Source organism: Doryrhamphus excisus, chromosome 3 (genome assembly GCF_030265055.1).
Source record: "Doryrhamphus excisus isolate RoL2022-K1 chromosome 3, RoL_Dexc_1.0, whole genome shotgun sequence".
Lineage (NCBI taxonomy): Eukaryota > Metazoa > Chordata > Actinopteri > Syngnathiformes > Syngnathidae > Doryrhamphus > Doryrhamphus excisus.
In genome coordinates this window covers 22,700,176-22,719,356 of record NC_080468.1, presented here as the reverse complement: position 1 = coordinate 22,719,356, position 19,181 = coordinate 22,700,176, and the positions used below count along the sequence as shown (strand labels likewise).

The 19,181-nt window shown below is 39.9% G+C and overlaps 1 protein-coding gene across 6 annotated transcripts in view; it reads left to right on the top strand.

Annotated features, from left to right (window-relative positions):
• The window catches only part of LOC131125136 (phospholipid-transporting ATPase ABCA1-like), a 124,487-nt gene that overhangs the window by 33,121 nt on the left and 72,185 nt on the right, over nt 1-19,181 (top strand). For all 6 annotated transcript variants that reach the window (XM_058066359.1, XM_058066360.1, XM_058066361.1 and 3 more), the window contains 8 exons: nt 4,629-4,757; nt 8,049-8,142; nt 8,216-8,357; nt 8,430-8,557; nt 11,651-11,772; nt 12,118-12,315; nt 15,600-15,674; nt 15,761-15,956. In XM_058066359.1, the coding sequence (XP_057922342.1) occupies nt 4,692-4,757; nt 8,049-8,142; nt 8,216-8,357; nt 8,430-8,557; nt 11,651-11,772; nt 12,118-12,315; nt 15,600-15,674; nt 15,761-15,956 (1,021 nt within the window). In that variant the 5' untranslated portion in view covers nt 4,629-4,691. The remainder of the gene's footprint in view (nt 1-4,628; nt 4,758-8,048; nt 8,143-8,215; nt 8,358-8,429; nt 8,558-11,650; nt 11,773-12,117; nt 12,316-15,599; nt 15,675-15,760; nt 15,957-19,181) is intronic.

The window sequence follows — 19,181 nt, the reverse complement described above, 5'->3', positions numbered from 1 at the left end:
CCCCGTCAATTTTGTTAAATCAATGCGGCCCGTGAGTCAAAAAGTTTGCCCACCCCTGGCCTAGACAGTATCCTTATTTTTTTATTTTTTCTATTTTACAAATGCTGCTGACATTCTGTGCTGTCTTATGCTCTTTTCCGCGTGACAAATATCTGATTAGGTTTTGCTACCTAGTATGTAGTAATGTGTTGTCTCCCAAAGGCCACACATGTGTCAGCGTGTTGTCATCTCGGTAGTTTCGCTCCTTTTTTTTTTTTCTCTCTGCCTTTATCACCTACTTATTGGAACTAATATAGCAGTCATGCTTCAGTTAATCTGCGGCTGCACACCACAGCATCTGGCATCGGTTAAGATAAGATAAGATATGCCTTTATTCGTCCCTCAGTGGGGAAATTTGTATTGCACAGCAGCAAGAGTACAGAATCAGTTAAGCAGTACAAAATACACAATATAGAAAAATAAACAACCCAAGTACTAACAAAATCAACAGTTTTACCCAGAGTTATATACAAATACAGTATGCAGATAATATGAAACGAGATGAGATATATGAAGGCTGTGTAGCAGGGTCAACAAGGAAACTTGGACGGAATTGTCACAGGCAAGGATTCATCCTCATTCTCCACGCCACCGAGAACGTGGAGCGTTCTCTGCAACGCCCACAATGCACATGTTGTGAAGCTGTAAAAAACCACACTCTCAGGGATTGTGCCACGACCACGTCCTGAAAACGCTAGCCAAGGTCCTGGAGAGATCATTCATTCATTTTCTACCGCTTTTCCTCACGAGGGTCGCGGGGGGCGCTGGAGCCCATCCCAGCTGTCTTCGGGCGTAAGGCGGGGTACACCCTAGACTGGTCGCCAGCCAATCACAGGGCACATATAGACAAACAACCATTCACACTCACATTCATACCTATGGACAATTTGGAGTCGCCAATTAACCTAGCATGTTTTTGGAATGTGGGAGGAAACCGGAGTACCCGGAGAAAACCCACGCATGCACGGGGAGAATATGCAAACTCCAGACAGAGATGCCCAAGGGTGGGATTGAACCCTGGTCTCCTAGCTGTGAGGTCTGTGCGCTAACCCCTAGACCACCGTGCCGCCCCTGGAGAGATGTTGACAAAAAAAAAATCAGTCAAGAACCACAGCAACGTTGTCATGGAAGGTGAGGAACCAAGATACACCATGCCAAAAAAACCTTTCTCCCTGACCAGGAGTGGGACATGAGGGTTAACCTCAACAGGCGTCTTCGATTCCCCACAGAAACCACCTCCATGTTGTTTGGTCTACCTACACAAGGGCATTGCACCTCATCACACCGACAATTCCATAGGAGGAAGTGATTGAGGCTGCCTTTGAGCACAATAATGCCAAGTACACAGACATGTTTGCTGAGTGCCGGGAGGCTGGCTGGAAGACCACCATCTCCCCCGGTCGAAGTGGGATGTCTTGGCTTTGTGTGTCTGCCAACCGTACGCCTCCTGAGGGGTGCAGGAGTGACATGGAGGTAAGATGAAGAAAGCAGTAACAGAACTGTCAGATGAGGCAGAAAAGGGCAGCTTTTGGCTCTGGTTGAGGACGAGGGACAGGTGGTGAGGACAGAACTAACCCCCACAACGGGGGGGGGGCAAAACATTGAGGAATGGTGCACGACCCTGCACCTTAACAATGGACACCAGAGGAGGTGCGGCAGGCAGAGATATTTAACAATTAGACATTATTGTATAATAATCAGGGTGGCACGGTGGTCGAGTGGTTAGCGCGCAGACCTCACAGCTAGGAGACCAGGGTTCAATTCCACCCTCGGACATCTCTGTGTGGAGTTTGCATGTTTTCCCACATTCCAAAAACATGCTAGGTTAATGCTATGCTAGGTAGGAATGTGAGTGTGAATGGTTGTTTGTCTATATGTGCCCTGTGATTGGCTGGCGACCGGTCCAGGGTGTACCCCGCCTCTCGCCCGAAGACAGCTGGGATAGGCTCCAGCACCCCCCGCGACTCTCGTGAGGAAAAGCGGTAGAAAATTGAATGAATGAATGTATAATAATCGTAATTATTATTATATTTACTGGCTGCTTCTTGCAAGAAGTTAGCTGGGATAGGCTCCAGCAAACCCCTGGTACACTAATGAGGATAAATGGCATACAAAACGGATGCATGGATTATCTTTACTTGGCGGACATATTTAAAAATTACATATATGTCTAAATACCGTTACATATTTGTATTAAAACAAGGCACATTTTTGGACTTAATGCACTGTATATTCAATTGTCAGATGATGTCGATACCCTTCATGCTTGACATTTTTTCAGAGTGAAGCTTTTGACCATACATGTGTCAGTGAATGCAGCACAGTGTTGTATTGTGCATAAAAGACCTCTTTTGTAAGGACACAATAACCCCAAATAACAGCAATTTTTCGTGGATGTCAACAGAGAAATACCTACAGATACAGAAGTGTTAGTTAGCATAGAAAACATTGTTTCCCTAAGGCCAGCGAAGCGCTAATTTAGCCATTTGGAAAAGAAAAGCCAGTGTCAGGAGCCTAAATGACAGTGAATAAAAGGGAGCTGCTGCTGTAAATAATGTAAACACACAGAGGGGGGAAACGGCAGGAAGAGGGAAATGGAGCGTTAAACGTCAAGGCCAGCTCACCCTGGGTGGAAAAGTGCCCATCCCCACCTGCTCCAACTGCTGTACATATTCCATTGCAAAAAAAAATTCTGCTTGATAATACAGTATGAATTCGACCCGAGAAAAACCACTAGTGACAGCTCTCAGTTTGCAGAATGACACAACAAACACGATTCACACCAACAGTAAGTCTTTAAGGGTCAAAACGGCTGTGTTTTAAAGAAAATGTGGAACTTTGCAATCATGTCAAACTGATGTGGAATGTGCATGGATGGAGGCACGAGACAAATGAATCTCATCGACATTTAACGGTGGCCAATAAGGGTCAAAAAGCTGACTTTTAAGCCAATCTATCAACTGACATTTTGTGCAAATGAACGGACTAGTGCCACTGAGGAAAATACAGGAAGCAGAACTGGAGTAGAGATGAGGATGCTGAGGTTCCCATTGAGAGTGACCAGGATGGATAGGATCAGGAACGAGTACATCACAGGGACATTACATGTTAGAAACCTTGGAGATAAAGTCACAGAGGCCAGACTGAGATGGTTGGGACATGTCCAGAGGAGACTTAGTGAACATTTTGGTAGAAGGATGCTGCATTTAGAGCTTCCAGGTAGGAGGCTAGAGGAAGACCAAAGAAGAAGTTCATGGATGTAGTGAAGGAGGACATGAGGGTAGTTGGCGTGAGAGAGACAGGGTTGGATGGAGGATATTGATTTGCTGTGGCAACCCCTGAAGGGAAAAGCCCAAAGAGAAAGAAGAAGAAGAAGAAGGACAGACTAGTGTTCATTTTCCATTGCCAAGAATTTTGGGTCCTTTTGCTTTGATGCGTACCAATAAAAATCCACTCAGGTTGAACATCTTTTGAATTTGAATGCTTTCAATTTAGATTCAGATACTTTGTTTTGATTCCAGTTCCTCACAATTCTCAATGCTAATGCTTTTTTGTTTGTAGGAAGGTAAGAAGGTTTGTGGTGCGTTCATCAGAGTTCTTTTTGGATGAAATGTCTGAACTTCTCCATGAATTGTTTATTAACTTCTTATCAACTTTACTATGAATGTCTTTTAGACTATTTTTAACTAGTATCACATTTAAAGGGGACTTATTATGCTATTTTTGGAAACTTTGTAGTCTCCTATAGAGCAGCTACACACAATAACCCGCACAGAAAACTTTGTAGATTTTGCTGAATCTACTCCTCTTCCAATTCCACAAATCAAAGAAAATACTTTGATTTGAGCTTCCTGCCAAATTGGTCCGCCCAAAGTGCTTCCCAACTATGAACCATATAAGGAAGTCCATCCCTCTGTGACATCACAAAGGGGCAGTTTTACCACGCCTTTTGAAACCGAGCGTTTTCAGCCATCCCAAACTTCTTTCAGGGCTCACTTCCAAATGCGGAAACCTCATTATCTGAAACTTTGGCATCGTTTAACACGAGAATACAACATTCTAACTACATTAAACGGTCAGAAAAGTGGAAAAAACTAATTAGGTCCCCTTTAACTTGCATATAAATGTTTGGAAGTTTTCTTTCTACAAGAGTACAAGGTCTTCAGTGTTGGTATAAACTGTTTTTTTATGAAACCCCGATGTTGTAAACATGATATAGCAAAAAACCAGTCTTATTTCGAAGGCCGGAAGTGTGTTGCGTGAGCCCCCATCCTTTATTTACACCAAACTTCCACATCAGCTAGCATCCTGAAACCCTCCGTTACAAGAAAGCCGCTATTCAATACAATGTATGTACAATCTGTGGCATTGTATATCATGGTGTTTATCATTTTTTCAATGTAAACATATGATTTCTGCATAGAGCATTCTTCACAGTAATATAAAAACATTCTAAAGGTAATAATTCCAAGAGCAGGTGCTTGCACCTTAAGCCCTCCGCCCTTAGGTCTCTGGGAATGGGAATGATTAGCACTCGCTCTCTGTATTCAAAAAGCAAATAAACCTTTTTTCTCGCCCACCCCCTGCAGGTTTTATTAAGTGGACCAGTTGCCATAGAGACGTTTGGCAGGATATTGCCGGGACAAGGCTTAATGGGTCTCCTGACGCAGTTCGCTCTGCTCCTGTGGAAGAACTTCACCCTGCGGAAGAGACAAAAGGTGCCCATCAACCCCAATGTTTTTTTTTCTTTTTTTTTTTTTTAAATGTCAACAAAAAAAAGTTACCTAGAGCGACTAAGGCAGGGGTGGGCAAACTACGGCCCGGGGGCCACATCCGGCCCGCCAAGTGTTTGAATACGGCCCGCCCAATCTTTCCAAAGTATTTAATTTAAACTCAACATACAACCTGGCATCATGGCCTGAGCCAACCTTTTGATGGTTTTATCAATTTCGTTTTTTGACATGGTCTGTTGTTTACAAAGTGCTTCTGAAAAAAGGGACACAAGCACATAATAATAATAATAATAATTATTATTATTATTACTAGATTATTATAATTATTATTAGAACTATTATGATTATTATAATTATTATATTGTTGCTAATTATTATATTAATTATATATAATATTATTGTTATATTTGCATATTTTACATAATAAGAATATAATAATTATTATTTTAATTTTATTGTAATTATTATAATATTTTATTTTTAAAATATTTAAATATAAATATAAAAAAATAAATAATAATAGCAGATTGCATGACAATTTTACAGATACAATAATACCAGGTGGACTTTTACGTGTAAAATATATAGTCTGCCCCCCTCCCCCCTCGTAAATTTTGTCATATCAATGCGGCCCGTGAGTCAAAAAGTTTGCCCACCCCTGGACTAAGGTATAGGAGATTGTCTTCCATGGATCTAAGCTACCTTTAAGTCCCTTTCTTCCCCGCTGAGAACAAGAGCAATCTTGCCTTTAATACCGACCAATTCAAAGTGTCACCTTCAATTTTAAGATGTCTACTTCTTGTGCACATGATGTCACATTGGCTGTATTATAGTGCTAACAAAGTCAGTCTTCAGCTTTAATGAACAGGGAAGGCGAACTCCTATGTGTGTGACTTGAAGGGCAAATACTCTGTCCGGCTTTAATGCGCCAAATAGAAAGAAAAACACATAGGGAAGTAGTATATGACAAAACCCCATAATAATATTTCAAAAGAAACGTATACATGGACACTAAATCATGTGACCCTATCAAACTGGATGACAATCATGCTTGTTTGTCTTACTAACAAGAATGGCTGCCTTTTAATGTGAAGTGTAATTTTATGCGCCTTATCTGACAGACGTTTTTGTGTGAAATACGCACACCATTTTTTGTTTGGACTTTTCAAATAATTTTCTCCCCATAGAAAATTCCTTAAAGCCTCTAGGAATGTGGCGCGAGACGGCAGCGCTTCCGTGCATAGATAATGTCCTCCTCTGAAATGATGCGCAAGACTGGAGGCATAAAACCATGCCAGTTATAAAACGTTAAAAAGCGCTTGGCGAGGCATTCGTATAATTGGTCATTAACCTCCATGAGGACCCTCCACCAGCGCTGTTGTCCTTGCCAACTCCCACCAGTCTCATCTAATAGTCATTTTTCATGTCAGGACAAACAAACTGTCCCCTTTAACTATCCCGAAGACAAATTAGCGCCACGTATTTCTGTATATTTAGACGCATCGTAGTTTCTATGTGCAGTAAAGACAAAGACGGTGTAAAATAATTTTTAATTTGCCTGTTTTTTTCTTTTTCTTTTTGATGTCTTTTGTTCTACGCCGGCAACAGGCACTGCTGTGCTCCAGACGCTTACAAAGCAAGTGGGTGGGTGCGCTGAAAAAGGATAGAAAAGAAAAAACTGAACCGCCTTTGTCACAATCTGAATTCTGAATTGCGGCCCTTCCAGCAGGGAGTGACCTCTTATTCAATAATCATAAAAGCCGAGGCAATAAAATCATGATCATGTGCAGATGGCGAGTCGTGACAACCAGGAAGTAGTAGTAAATAGTATAAAAACTTGGTCAGAGGTGAGATTTGAGTCAAAGCCTACAGTAGTCCGGAACACGTGCATGGAACTTACTGTAGACTCAAATAGTGGGGGCGCGAGAGGCTTCCATTTTAATCTAGACCGACCAATAAACGCAAATTTATAGTCGTCAACATGCAATTTGAATACACTTGTAATCTTGTCTCCCCTTGCCTGTGATGGACAAAAGGGCTCACTCTGGTCATGCCGTTGTTCTATGGAAGAAACGTGTCAACATGTGCTGAAACCAATGCACCAGTTGCCTGTAAAGCTTGGAAGCAAGAGAATTAATTTATTGTGTAATTCATTGGCTGCACGGTGGTCGAGTGGTTAGCGCGCAGGCCTCACAGCTAGGAGACCCGAGCTCAATTCCGAGTTTGCATGTTCTCCTCGTGCATGCGTGGGTTTTCTATGGTTTCCTCCCACATTCCAAAAAAAAAAAACATGCTAGGTTAATTGGCCACTCCAAATTGTCCATAGGTATGAATGTGAGTGTGAATGGTTGTTTGTCTATATGTGCCCTGTGATTGGCTGGCGACCAGTCCAGGGTGTACCCCGCCTCTCACCCGAAGACAGCTGGGATAGGCTCCAGCACCCCTCGCGACCCTGGTGAGGAAAAGCGGTAGAAAATGAATGAATGAATAATATGTATAATTAATAAATATTGGCCTCCAGTATACCCTTGCAACCCTGAAGCACAGGCCTCACAGCTAGAAGACCCAAGCTCAATTCCACCCTCGGCCATCCCTATGTGGAGTTTGCATATTCTCCCCGTGCATGCGTGGGTTTTCTCCGGGTACTCCGGTTTCCTCCCACATTCCAAAAAAAACATGCTAGGTTAATTGGCGACTCCAAATTGTCCATAGGTATGAATGTGAGTGTGAATGGTTGTTTGTCTATATGTGCCCTGTGATTGGCTGGCGACCAGTCCCCGCCTCTCACCTGAAGACAGCTGGGATAGGCTCCAGCACGCCTGCGACCCTAGTGAGGATAAGCAGTAGAAAATGAATGAATGAATTAATCATCCCAAGCCTAGTGCCCACGAAACGTTGTTTTCGGAATGACAAATCTTGTGACATGAGATCTCGAACCATAACATCAGGGGCTACCACACTCTTTGTTTTTGACTAGTAAACAATAGCAGGTGAAGCTCGCTAACATATTATCTACAGTGGAATATCTCCATCGAAATCTTTTTTTTTTTTTTTAACAACACCATCTGGTCCTCACAGTGAGTGCCGAGAAAAAAATCTGGCCCTCGGTCAAATGTAATTGAAGACTGTTTATTGTATCTGTAGAATACCACCTTAAGGCAACACCATCAGAGGTCAAAGCTTCCATGTCACACAGAATGACTCCTGTTAACAGATATTTAAGTGGTTTCTTTAAAACAAGTGGCATAACCAGTTTTTCTTTTTTTGGTCGTTTAGGTACGGTTAGTCGTGGAAATACTTTGGCCTCTCTTCCTGTTCTTCATCCTGGTGGGAGTTCGCTTTACAACCGAGCCAACCTACAAAGGCCAATGTAAGTATTGGGACGCTAATCTTGATGCGGATTTGCTGAATGAATTCCCACACTTTTTCCGTTTTTCCACAAGGCCACTACCCGAATAAAGCCATGCCGTCGGCTGGTGTTTTACCTTGGATTCAAGGCATGCTGTGCAACATCGACAACCCCTGCCAGAGCTACCCCACACCGGGGGAGGCGCCGGGACAAGTCAACAACTTTGATGACTCCATGTAGGAGCCATAAGTTCAACTTTTTTTTTAAATCTTTGAGAACAACAACATTCTTACGGGATTATCTCACAGAATTTCGGGAATACTGATCGAGCTCCAAGACCTCCTGGTGAACAGATCCATCCTCAGCAATGTCCAGCGACTAGTGGAGGATGCCAACCAGTGGACTTTGGTCCTGTCGCAGTCCAGCTTCAGTAACGGTACCAAGATTTCAAATAGCCATATTGACACAAATATAACATTTAATTATGTATTTTTGTTTAACTTAAGTGTGTGTGTTTGTGTGCGTGTGTGACAGAAAGAAAACCTCAGATTTGCCACCATCTAAGTTTGCATTAGAAATATAGATCCTAAATATGAGAAGACTCCTCTTTTTCAACACCTTTTCCAGAGCCTCTTTTTTGTCACTGATGTATGTGTGTGTGAGTGACAATAAGAAAAGCGTGTGTGACAGAAAGAAAACCTCAGATTTGGCACCAGGTCCTGTCGCAGTCCAGCTTCAGTAATGGTACCAAGATTTCAAATAGCCATATTGACACAAATATAACATTTAATTTTGTATTTTTGTTTAACTTAAGTGTGTGTGTTTGTGTGCGTGTGTGACAGAAAGAAAACCTCAGCTTTGCCACCATCTAAGTTTGCATTAGAAATGTAGATCCTAAATATGAGAAGACTCCTCTTTTTCAACACCTTTTCCAGAGCCTCTTTTTTTGTCACTGATGTATGTGTGTGTGAGTGACAATAAGAAAAGCGTGTGTGACAGAAAGAAAACCTCAGATTTGCCACCATCTAAGTTTGCATTAGAAATATAGATCCTAAATATGAGAAGACTCCTCTTTTCAACATCTTTTCCAGAGCCTCTTTTTTGTCACTGATGTATGTGTGTGTGACAGAAAGAAAAACTCAGATTTGCCACCATCTAAGTTTGCATTAGAAATGTAGATCCTGAATATGAGAAGACTCGTCTTTTTCAAGACCTTTTCCAGAGCCTCTTTTTGTCACTGATGTATGTGTGTGTGATTGACAATAAGAAAAGCGTGTGTGACAGAAAGAAAACCTCAGATTTGCCACCATCTAAGTTTGCATTAGAAATGTAGATCCTAAATATGAGAAGACTCCTCTTTTTCAACACCTTTTCCAGAGCCTCTTTTTTTGTCACTGATGTATGTGTGTGTGAATGACAATAAGAAAAGTGTGTGACAGAAAGAAAACCTCAGATTTGCCACCATCTAAGTTTGCATTAGAAATGTAGATCCTAAATATGAGAAGACTCCTCTTTTTCAACACCTTTTCCAGAGCCTCTTTTTTGTCACTGATGTATGTGTGTGTGAATGACAATAAGAAAACCGTGTGTGACAGAAAGAAAACCTCAGATTTGCCACCATCTAAGTTTGCATTAGAAATGTAGATCCTGAATATTAGAAGACTCGTCTTTTTCAAGACCTTTTCCAGAGCCTCTTTTTTTGTCACTGATGTATGTGTGTGTGAGTGACAATAAGAAAAGCTCTGGGGAGTTTGGTGCCACCTGTTAGCTCACATACTCTATATAAATCTGTCCACACCAAAGGATGACCGCATCATTACATTTTTTTTTTGCAATTTTTTCCTCCTGATATTTTTGAGTGAAAGGAAGAAAAGCTCTGTCTCACTTTGAGTGAAGTTGTTTGGCACCACTTGTTGGTCCGAAGGTATACACCTGTAGAACCTGTACCGAGGACAACTTTGCTTTTTCGAATCATGGTCACTGATATGTGGGTGTGGCAGAAAGAAAAGCTGACTCACTTGGGAGAGAAGCTGTTTGCCACCACCTGTTGGTTCACATGTATACACATGTCGCATGTCGAGACCCATTCTTGTGCTACTTTAAGGTCACTGGCGTATGTGTGTGTGTGACAGGAAAAAAAAACGCTGACTTGTTTGTGAATTTCGTGACACCTCTACGGACCCTAAATTTAAGGCAGTAGATCTTTCAATACACGTAAAAAGGATATAGCGGCAACAGCCACGCCCTTATATCTTTGTGTTGTTGGAATGACACGTCCAGGAATGTGTTGTCCTCATTTATCCATCCAAAAACAACGGGGCGTGATTATTTACGACGTGGTTTTGCATGAAGACTTGACAGATCATTTGTCTTGATAAGTTGCTGCTTTGCATTAGGCTAATTCGACCGCCGCGCTATTCCGATCTAAATTGCAAATAGGCAAAGAGGGAGGCGATGCTTCCGTCACCGTCATTCAACAAAACATCTTGCATTTGCATTTTGTGGGTCGCTAGCTTGGTAATATCCAAGATTAAAATCCATCAAAGGAGAATAATTAATGGCGTGTCTGAGGTGAGACAGCCAAAAAAGGTCGTTAGTAACAAACAAGAGACGAGATGCTATTAAAAGTTTCGGATAACAAAAGGTGTTAGCACTGTTGTTTTTGGTTCGGTTTTGGAAATAGATGTGTGCGTTTTTTTTCGATGTAACCTTTGTTGAAAATTTTGTCTATTGATTTTTTTTGCAAATTTATTTTGACATATTATGGTAATGGTTTTATTTTATTTGAACATGCAACAGATTACAATTGAATGCATCACATAATCAGTTCACAGTTCCACATGTCCAAAAGGAGTAGGAAGAAGCAAAGCTTATTAAATCCTACCCCTCCATCTGGTACTTTTACAATCAGTAACTGTTACATTTGTTCACTTCCTGCTTTCAATAATACAGTTAAAGGTTTTTTTTTAATTTTTTTATTACAATCCAAGGATTATTCTTGTTCCTAGTTTGAGTTTTATCTGTTCTATGTTGGAAAGTTTATAAAATAATTTATTTTAACACATTTTTATTTGGGACATTTTTACGTGTATTGAAAGATCTACTGCCTTTTTTTGCGAATTTATTTTGACATATTATGGTAATGGTAATGGTTTTATTTTATTTGAACATGCATCAGATTACAATTGAATGCATCCCATAATCAGTTCACAGTTCCACATGTCCAAAAGGAGTAGGAAGAAGCAAAGCTTATTAAATCCTACCCCTCCATCTGGTACTTTTACAATCAGTAACTGTTACATTTGTTCACTTCCTGCTTTCTATAATACAGTTTAAGGTTTTTTTTTTTTTTTTTATTACAATCCGAGAATTATTCTGTTCTATGTTGGAAAGTTTATAAAACAATTCATTTTAACACATATTTTTTTGGCATCATTAGGTTGCACAGTTTGTTCATAATTTTTTTTTTGCATGGTGAAGTTTATCCAAAAAGGTTTCTTATCCAAACATGATTCTTTTTTATGTGAAGGGTTAGCGCTAAGGAGCATTCTACAAGACAACGAAACATTCTCGGCCCACTTGAGAGAGAATCTGTCTGTGCCGCCTCCTGTGGTCGAAAGCCTCATGACTGCAAAGATTTACTCCAATCCGGTTAGTATATAATAATAATAATAATAATAATAATAAAACACTCAATTGCTCTTCCTAACAGTTATTAATGCTAATAGAAATAAACAAAATACAATCCCAGTCTACTGTATGAACTGTACAATTGAAATGCTGCACATAAAGTGTCAAGAAAGAAATCACATTAACTTTTATTATGAATGTTTGCAGCCACAGCAGTTAGCAAATTAAAACGGTGGCACTAAGAGATAAAGGTCTCGTCTCTACATGACCACCAATGTGATGTGAGGATATATTAGCCCATTGGTAGGATGGATTTGTTTGTTGTTTTGAGAATTGATGAATAAAGTATATCTATCCATCCGGTAGATGACGGGTGTCCCCACACAAGGACAGCTATTGGACATCCTCTGTGAAGGTGAATACATGGACCAGTACATCCAGTTCAGTAGCCCGGATGAAAAGGACGCCTTTAAGAACGTCAGCTGCTCATTTAGCACTCAAGAGCTGGGCGTCACCCAACAGGAGTTCCTGCAGAACCTGGACACCAGAAAAGTCTTTAGACAGGTGAGGTTATTTTCAAACTGGCGGGGTACACCCTGGACTGGTGGTCAGCCAATCACAGGGCACATATAGACAAACAACCATTCACACTCACATTCATACCTATGGACAATTTGGAGTCGCTAATTAACCTAGCATGTTTTTGGAATGTGGGAGGAAACCGGAGTACCCGTAAATGCTACACAAAGATGCCCAAGTGGAGAACAGAACCCAGGTATTCCCGACCTCCTGACAGTGTGGCCAACACGCTGGCCAACATGCTAACCACTTGTCCACCGTGCAAACAAACATTCATTCATTCATTCATTTTCTACCGCTTTTTCCTCACAAGGATCGCGTTGGGTGCTGGAGCCTATCCCAGCTGTCTTTGGGCGAGAGGCGGGGTACACCCTTGGGACTGGTCGCCAGCCAATCACAGGGCACATATAGACAAACAACCATTCACACTCACATTCATACCTATGGACAATTTGGTGTCACCAATTAACCAAGCATGTTTTTGGAATGTGGGAGGAAACCGGAGTGCAAACAAACATGTACCTGATTAATGTTCTACATGGTCGGAGAGGGATGATCTTCCCTTTTTTCCCCCTTCTTCTTCTTGAAATGGCAGTTGAGACTGAGTAAATTACCGCCACCACTACTATGTAACAGAAAATTTCCCACCCTGATTAGGAGGTGCAGGTGCGCCGGTGTACCACAAGATGTTCTCCCCGAAACTCTAAATCCATCATTTATCAATCCTCTCATCTACAGTATGTAACAACACTGTGACTGTGTGAGTGGCAACATGTCACGTGTGTACACAACATAGACATGTTATATATATATATATATATATATATATATATATATATATATATATATATATATATAGTCATTAATTTGATTGCTCCTCCCACCAGTTATAAAGTCTACACACAATCTTATGACATAGAAATGAATTAAATGATAAAATAATCTGTTGAAGTCCACAGTATGCTCAGTACCGCTCTAGCATACGTATGTACGTCCTTGGTGTGTCATATAATTAATGCAATCGCTCCTCCTGCCAGTTATTAGTGCTAAATGCCATTCAAAATCTACAAAGTCAAAGCCCACAAATGGCTCATTTATGCGCATGCAACATAGAATTAGTATCACTCCACCTTTTAACGTTAACCACCATCACGAGTACACAAAAACACATCTAATAATGGAAGTGGTCATTTTGTAGATAGCGCAGCAAACAAAAAAAAAAAAAAGAGAAAACATGTTCCGGTGGAAACAACGTCTAAATCATCGTCTGTCATTCAGTAGCTGGGTGATAAAGTCTTGAATTTTTTCGACATGTCCTTTCATTCACGTTGTTGTTGTTCTTGTTATCGCTGTCAGCCTTTAAGTCTTGATGTTCCTCCTGTCGTCATTTGCTGACGGCTATAGCATATCTTGTCCTGTTGCTTTATTTTTTGATTGTTCAAATAATCTCCCCCACAAACTTCCCTACCCTTATCGCTTATTTATTGGATTTGCCGTGCCACATATTTTCCCCTCAAAGATAAACTCCACAAGAACAAACAAAAAATAAAAAATAAAAAAAAATACACAGGGACTGGCATCAAATCCCAGCACGATTTAAAAACAGGACATCGTTTTTTTTTTTATATTTCCGGGCCACAGCATTTATTTTAATAACTTCAATGGGAAACACGGTGGTCAATATGAAAAGAAGTTTTGCTATAACAAAATAATGACTAGTCAACAATTATGTTATATATATATATACACAGTGGTGTGAAAACATGTTTTTCCCCCTCCCTAATTTCTTATTTTTTGCATATTTGTCACAAAAATAATTCGACCACCCTTGTTTCTTCATTTTCTTGTTCATTTTAATGCCTTGTGACAACAAAAATAGCTCACAGAAATGTACCTTTACTTGTAACAGGCATTAAAGTGGACCAATAAACTGAAGAAAAATACGTCAAAATATTTTAGTTAATGACAACAACACAATTAAAAGTTTTATTTCATTAATACGGTAGAAAAAAAGTCCAAACATACATGGCTTTATGTGGAAAAAGTGATTTCCACCTAAACATAATAACGGGTTGGGCCACCCTGAGCAGCAACAACTGCAATCAAGTATTTGAGATAACTTGCAATGAGTCTTTTACAGCGAAATTTTTGGTCCGCTCATCTTTACAAAATTGTTGTAATTCAGCCACATTGGAGGGTTCCATTTATCACAGCAAAATGGCCCCAGATCATCACACTACCACCACCATATTTTACTGTTGGTATGATGTTCTTTTTCTGAAATGCAGCATTGTTTTTACATCAGATGTAATGGGACACACACCAGATCATCACACTACCACCACCATATTTTGCTGTTGATATGATGTTCTTTTTCTGAAATGCAGCATTGCGTTTACATCAGATGTAATGGGACACACACCAGATCATCACACTACCACCACCATATTTTGCTGTTGATATGATGTTCTTTTTCTGAAATGCAGCATTGCGTTTACATCAGATGTAATGGGAGACACACCAGACCATCACACTACCACCACCATATTTTACTGTTGATATGTTCTTTTTCTGAAATGCAGCATTGCTTTTACATCAGATGTAATGGGACACACACACCAGATCATCACACTACCACCACCATATTTGACTGTTGGTGTGATGTTCTTTTTCTGAAATGCAGCATTGCTTTTATATCAGATGTAATGGGACACACACCAGATCATCACACTACCACCACCATATTTTACTGTTGATAGGATGTTCTTTTTCTGAAATGCAGCATTGCTTTTACATCAGATGTAATGGGACACACACCAGACCATCACACTACCACCACCATATTTTACTGTTGGTATGATGTTCTTTTTCTGAAATGCAGCATTGCTTTTACATCAGATGTAATGGGAGACACACCAGATCATCACACTACCACCACCATATTTTACTGTTGATATGATGTTCTTTTTCTGAAATGCAGCATTGCTTTTACATCAGATGTAATGGGACACACACCAGATCATCACACTACCACCACCATATTTTACTGTTGGTATGATGTTCTTTTTCTGAAAAAAAAAACAGCTATTTTATGGTATGTTCACAGATAAGATGTGAAGTGAAGGAGTTCAAACAAGCACAAATGTTTTCTTCATAGACTGTGAGGGAGTGCATCCAGAAAAATAATTTTGTTTATTTATTTTTTTTTGTTTTGAAAGGGTGTTTTAAATTCATCATGTTTACGATCCCTAATCAATATATTCCATCAGCTATTTTTGGATGCAGTGGATGTGCCAGGGCTGCTTGCAAAAACCACATCAGATGCGCTACCACTGCTGAAGGAGGTTAGCATTCCGCTCATTTTTTTTATATTATCATTTATTTATGACGATAACACTACATGGTTTTATTTTATTTTTTCTTATACCAGGTGAATCGGTTGCAGAACTCAGGGATTTTCCAAGTGTCTTCTTCGTTGGAATTCCAAGGGGACATGATTGGCAGCATCAATATGCTTCTGTGTGGAAGGCAACTTGACTCCAATTCCACCAACGTGACCCTTGCCGCCCCAGAGACAAGACAAGTGCTTAGCAACCGGTCCGTCTCCAGTGAGCGCAACACATCCAGTAGGTGTTACTTCTTCCAAAATACTTCCTATTTTGCTCAATATCTTTTAAATATGCAGTACCAGTCAAATGTTTTTGTATGCACGTGTACTTGTGTTGGTGTTTACTCAGATGGGATGTGTACTTGTGGGTGTGGACAGATACATACTTGGTAGCTTCATAATTTACAGTTGGAGTCAAAAGTTTGGAGAAACTGTTGCATTATGGGGCGGAGACCAGGGTTCAATTCCACCCTCGGCCATCTCTGTGTGGAGTTTGCATGTTCTCCCCGTGCATGCGTGGGTTTTCTCCGGGTACTCCGGTTTCCTCCCACATTCCAAAATAATAATAATAATAATTGGTGACTCCAAATTGTCCATAGGTATTAATGTGAGTGTGAATGGTTGTTTGTCTATATGTGCCCTGTGATTGGCTGGCGACCAGTCCAGAGTGTACCCCGCCTCTTGCCCAAAGACAGCTGGGATAGGCTCCAGCACCCCCCCATGCGACCCTCGTGAGGAAAAGCGGTAGAAAATGAATGAATGAATGAATGTTGCATTATGAGAAAGTGAGAGAAATGAGAAACTGTTTCCAAAGCTTCGATGTTATCATGTGTAGTCGTGACACTGATTCCGTATAAGGATGTGTACTTCATGTACTCTTAACAAATGAGAATGTTCTGAAGGGTATATAAGGTTGGATACATTTTTGCACATTAATGTGCGGTGAGGTTCATGCCTGGTGAGGCACTCTTTTGGAGCTGTTTTATGTTCATACAGTTTTTCTTATTAAAAGGATAATGAGAAAAAAGAGGAAAATAATTAACTTTTGTTTAAAAAAATGTCTTTGAAATGTTTTTAAATAATTCTTTGTCCATTTTTTTTTAACATTTTGAGCTAACTGGAAAACAGCTTCTCCATCTGTGCTGTCAAATTAATTAATTCCTTAAGCAGAGCATAAAAATATATAGTATTTTTCCTCTGTAGACGAACAGCAGTGACAAGCACCTCCCATATTCCTATCTACAGTATTGTCCGATTTTCTACAAGAAAAGCTCTGATAAAATATTCCACTGTTCTCAAATATCTTAATTTTTATTTTTCTACACAAAATAAGATGAAAAATAAATAAACAAATCAAAAATAAAGAAAATCAATCAGTAATAAATAAATATAATAATAATAATAAAACGGCAAATAATAAAAAAGCATTATTAGAGCCCTGTAGACATGACAAAACACGACTATAGTCACATTTATACTCTTTTTATTTACAACATATTGCGCAACTGCAGGGTCTTGAGACACATGCTAACTCGCAAACTCGAGAGCTAGCGACCTAAACGGTAGCCTTCAAGTTATTTCCTTTAAACTTAAAAAGCCAAAAACTTACCACTTCCACACGGATAGGGAGGATAACTATTAACAGTTAATTAACCTTTAACATGAACATTAATCAAACGTAGTAATTTTTTTTTTTGGGTACATGATACCATATAGCATCAAACTTGCGCGGGCCGCACTAACGTTAAACTTTCATATCAAGGCGTGGGGCCTCAAACTAGTGTCCTGCGGGCCACGTGTTTGAGACCCCTGCTATACATGCTCGACATCCAGCATACATGAAATTTCAGTCCAATCCAGTCAATAAAGACTACCTTCAATACTACAATTAACAATATAAACAGTATAAATAGATACGAGGTACGAGAGTCAGGGGTCCAGAGTAAATGGTGGGGGCCAGCAGGGGGGGAAGTGGTGGCAAAGCAGGGAGGAGCCTGGTGGAAGAAACCTGCTGGTTTTGGCCTGTAGACTCTGTAGTCTCCTCCCCAATGGCATGTAATTGTTTCAGTGAAAAAAAGTCCCAAAAATCCACAGTGCCTTTTTTGATTGACTTAACAGACATTTATATTTATATGGATGCATACTTGCCTCATATTCATATTAACGTCCACTCCAACCACCATTGCACTTTTCATGGAATCTTTTGTAAACAAGCCCTTACAGAAAAGACAGATAAACACAATGGCTGCTTATTGTTGAGTGATATTATGTGCGGCAACGTGGCCTGGGGCTGAATGGACATCGCCCGAGGCTGCGAGGCATCTGTGAAATACGTAATGACGCTTCAGCGGATGATTGAGGCACGTCTTTTCAAAGATGTTTTCTGTGTTTTGTTCCACAACATTCGCAGCTCGGCTCTTGAAGGTTATGACAGCTTCATGTAAAATTGAGGGTAAACACGACTAAAGATAGATAATATAGATAGGTATAGTTGCGAATTTAAGCCTTAAGAGCAAATAATTAGATTTTCATAAGATGCAGGGAAATACACGAGAAGTACTGCTGAATAAAATAAAATAAAAGCAATGACATGTTTGCGTCAGTACAAATTAGTGCGAACATGTTAGCGCACTAATGGCTGTTTTAGCTTCGCCGTCCGAATCATTTGGTACATTAAATGAATGCGATAATGGCCAATTGCGAGAGCTTTTGTTCGGCATTAAAAGCCAAGGCTTTGTATGAGGTTTTTGTTTTTTTTTTAATGTTCCCTTTTACAATTAGCATCTAAATGTTTTTATTCCAACAACGCATTATTAATTTGTCAAGTAGCTACTTTGTTTCAACTAAGTGTAAAAAGTAGTTGTTTTTGTTCAATATATCTGGCTGTTTTAATGACGTTTTCACAAAAGATGTGATGGAAGATAATTCATTCAAGCATTTCTAGGAAATAATATGTAAAAAAAAAAAAGTATTTTTAAAGTATCAAACAAATGTTATTGCGATTTGAAGGAATTCATACAGGCCCTTAATGCTAATTCGTCGAAAACAGCTTTTTAAAAGTCATAAAAACAGATGACCTTTGACACACTTTTTGTTTTTTCAATGTATGATGTAATGTATAGTATTTTTATGACATTTGGGAGGGAGTTCATGCAGTTTTACGCTAAACAACATATTCTATCCACTTCCTGATTGGCATTTTTTTGCACGTTTGTCACACTTAAATGTTTTAGATCAGGGGTCTCAAACACGCGGTCCGCGGGCCAAATGTGGCCCGTATGACACTAGTTTGAGGCCCCCGCCTTGATATGAAAGTTAAATGTTAGTGCGGTATGGTATAATGTACCCAGAAAAAAATATTACGTTTGATTAATGTTCATGTTAAAGGTTAAATAACTGTTAATAGCTATCCTCCCTGTCCGTGTGGAAGTGGTAACTTTTTGGCTATTTAAGTTTAAAGGAA